The following is a 1,076-nucleotide window of genomic DNA, read 5'->3' as shown; positions in this document are numbered from 1 at the left end:
TTCCCGCTACCCAGGCGGAGAGCAGAGTTACACAGAGCCCGTGTGGCTAGCAGAGCATGAAGTCTTTCTTGTCTGGCCCCGTATGAGAAAGGTTACTGACACCAGCTGTAGGATGGAGTCACTCAAATTTGAGTGTGCCCTGCCTTCACCAGGGGGCTTGTTCAGGCACAGATTGCTGGCTAACCCTCCCTCCCTTCCAGGAGTCTGATTCAGGGGCTCTGGGGCCGACCTGGGGTTTGCAGTTCTCACACGTTCCCAGGTGAAACTAACGCTGTGGGTCTGGGAACCCCACGTTGGGAGGCATTGTTCCTGGCCAACGTTCTCAACCATGGGGGCACGCTGGAATCCCCGGGGGAGTTAGGAAAAATCCTGACATCTGGGTCACATCCCCAAAGATGCTGATGCATTTGGTCTGGGCCTTGGTATTTTAATATGTGCCCGGGATTAATGATCAGTTTCCTGAAAGAGGAGAAACTTCATCGTAGGTTCTGGTGTGCCCACTGCATCTGAAGGCCTGTACACAGTCTCCCAGGAGCTGCTAGAGAGGAAGACAGTACCTTCTTAGGTCTCAAGGCTCACGGGAGCACCGGCGACCACGGCCCTCCATCCTAGGGGTCTGGTTCGTCTGGGGCAGCCAGGATGTTGAGCAGAACAAACGCCAGGTGGTTGTGGTGCATCGGAGCCAGCGTGCGGGGACACGGGGCTGGAGGTGTCCGGGGGCAGACACCTTCCTGGTGCGGTGGTCCCAGGGCCCGTGTTCACTGGTGCTGTCTGGGTCAGGCCCTACTACAGGCTGACTCGCCACTATGAGAGGCTGCAGATGCACTGTGGGCGGGTCGTGTCGGACCTTCAGAGCCTGCAGAAGCAGCACAGCCACGCCTTAAAGAGGATCGAGGAGGCAGCCAAGGAGTCCGACTACTACCAGTGAGTGGGCCCCGCTCTTCCTTGCCTCTGGGCTGGGAGCCAGCGGTCGTGGTGCTGCCATGACTCTGCCGCATAGCAGTTAGTGGGCCTTCACGTGGTGGCTTTGCATCTTGGGTCTCCAGTGGTGTATCTAAGTGTGGGGGGACATGTGA

At 58.2% G+C, this 1,076-nt stretch overlaps 2 protein-coding genes across 2 annotated transcripts in view; one reads left to right on the top strand and one right to left on the bottom strand.

The window, feature by feature from the left end:
* Window positions 1-928, top strand: part of LOC115276007 (disks large homolog 5-like) — a 58,681-nt gene extending 57,753 nt beyond the window's left edge. The window contains 1 exon segment of the mRNA XM_029919740.1: window positions 781-928. Coding sequence (XP_029775600.1) covers window positions 781-928 — 148 coding nt within the window.
* Window positions 1-1,076, bottom strand: part of LOC115276014 (disks large homolog 5-like) — a 96,007-nt gene that overhangs the window by 94,219 nt on the left and 712 nt on the right. The gene's annotated exons all lie outside the window — the stretch shown is intronic.

Source organism: Suricata suricatta, chromosome 2 (assembly GCF_006229205.1).
Source record: "Suricata suricatta isolate VVHF042 chromosome 2, meerkat_22Aug2017_6uvM2_HiC, whole genome shotgun sequence".
NCBI classification, from domain to species: Eukaryota; Metazoa; Chordata; class Mammalia; order Carnivora; family Herpestidae; genus Suricata; species Suricata suricatta.
Note: the sequence above shows the minus strand (reverse complement) of the source record. Positions and strands in the feature narration are given on the sequence as shown.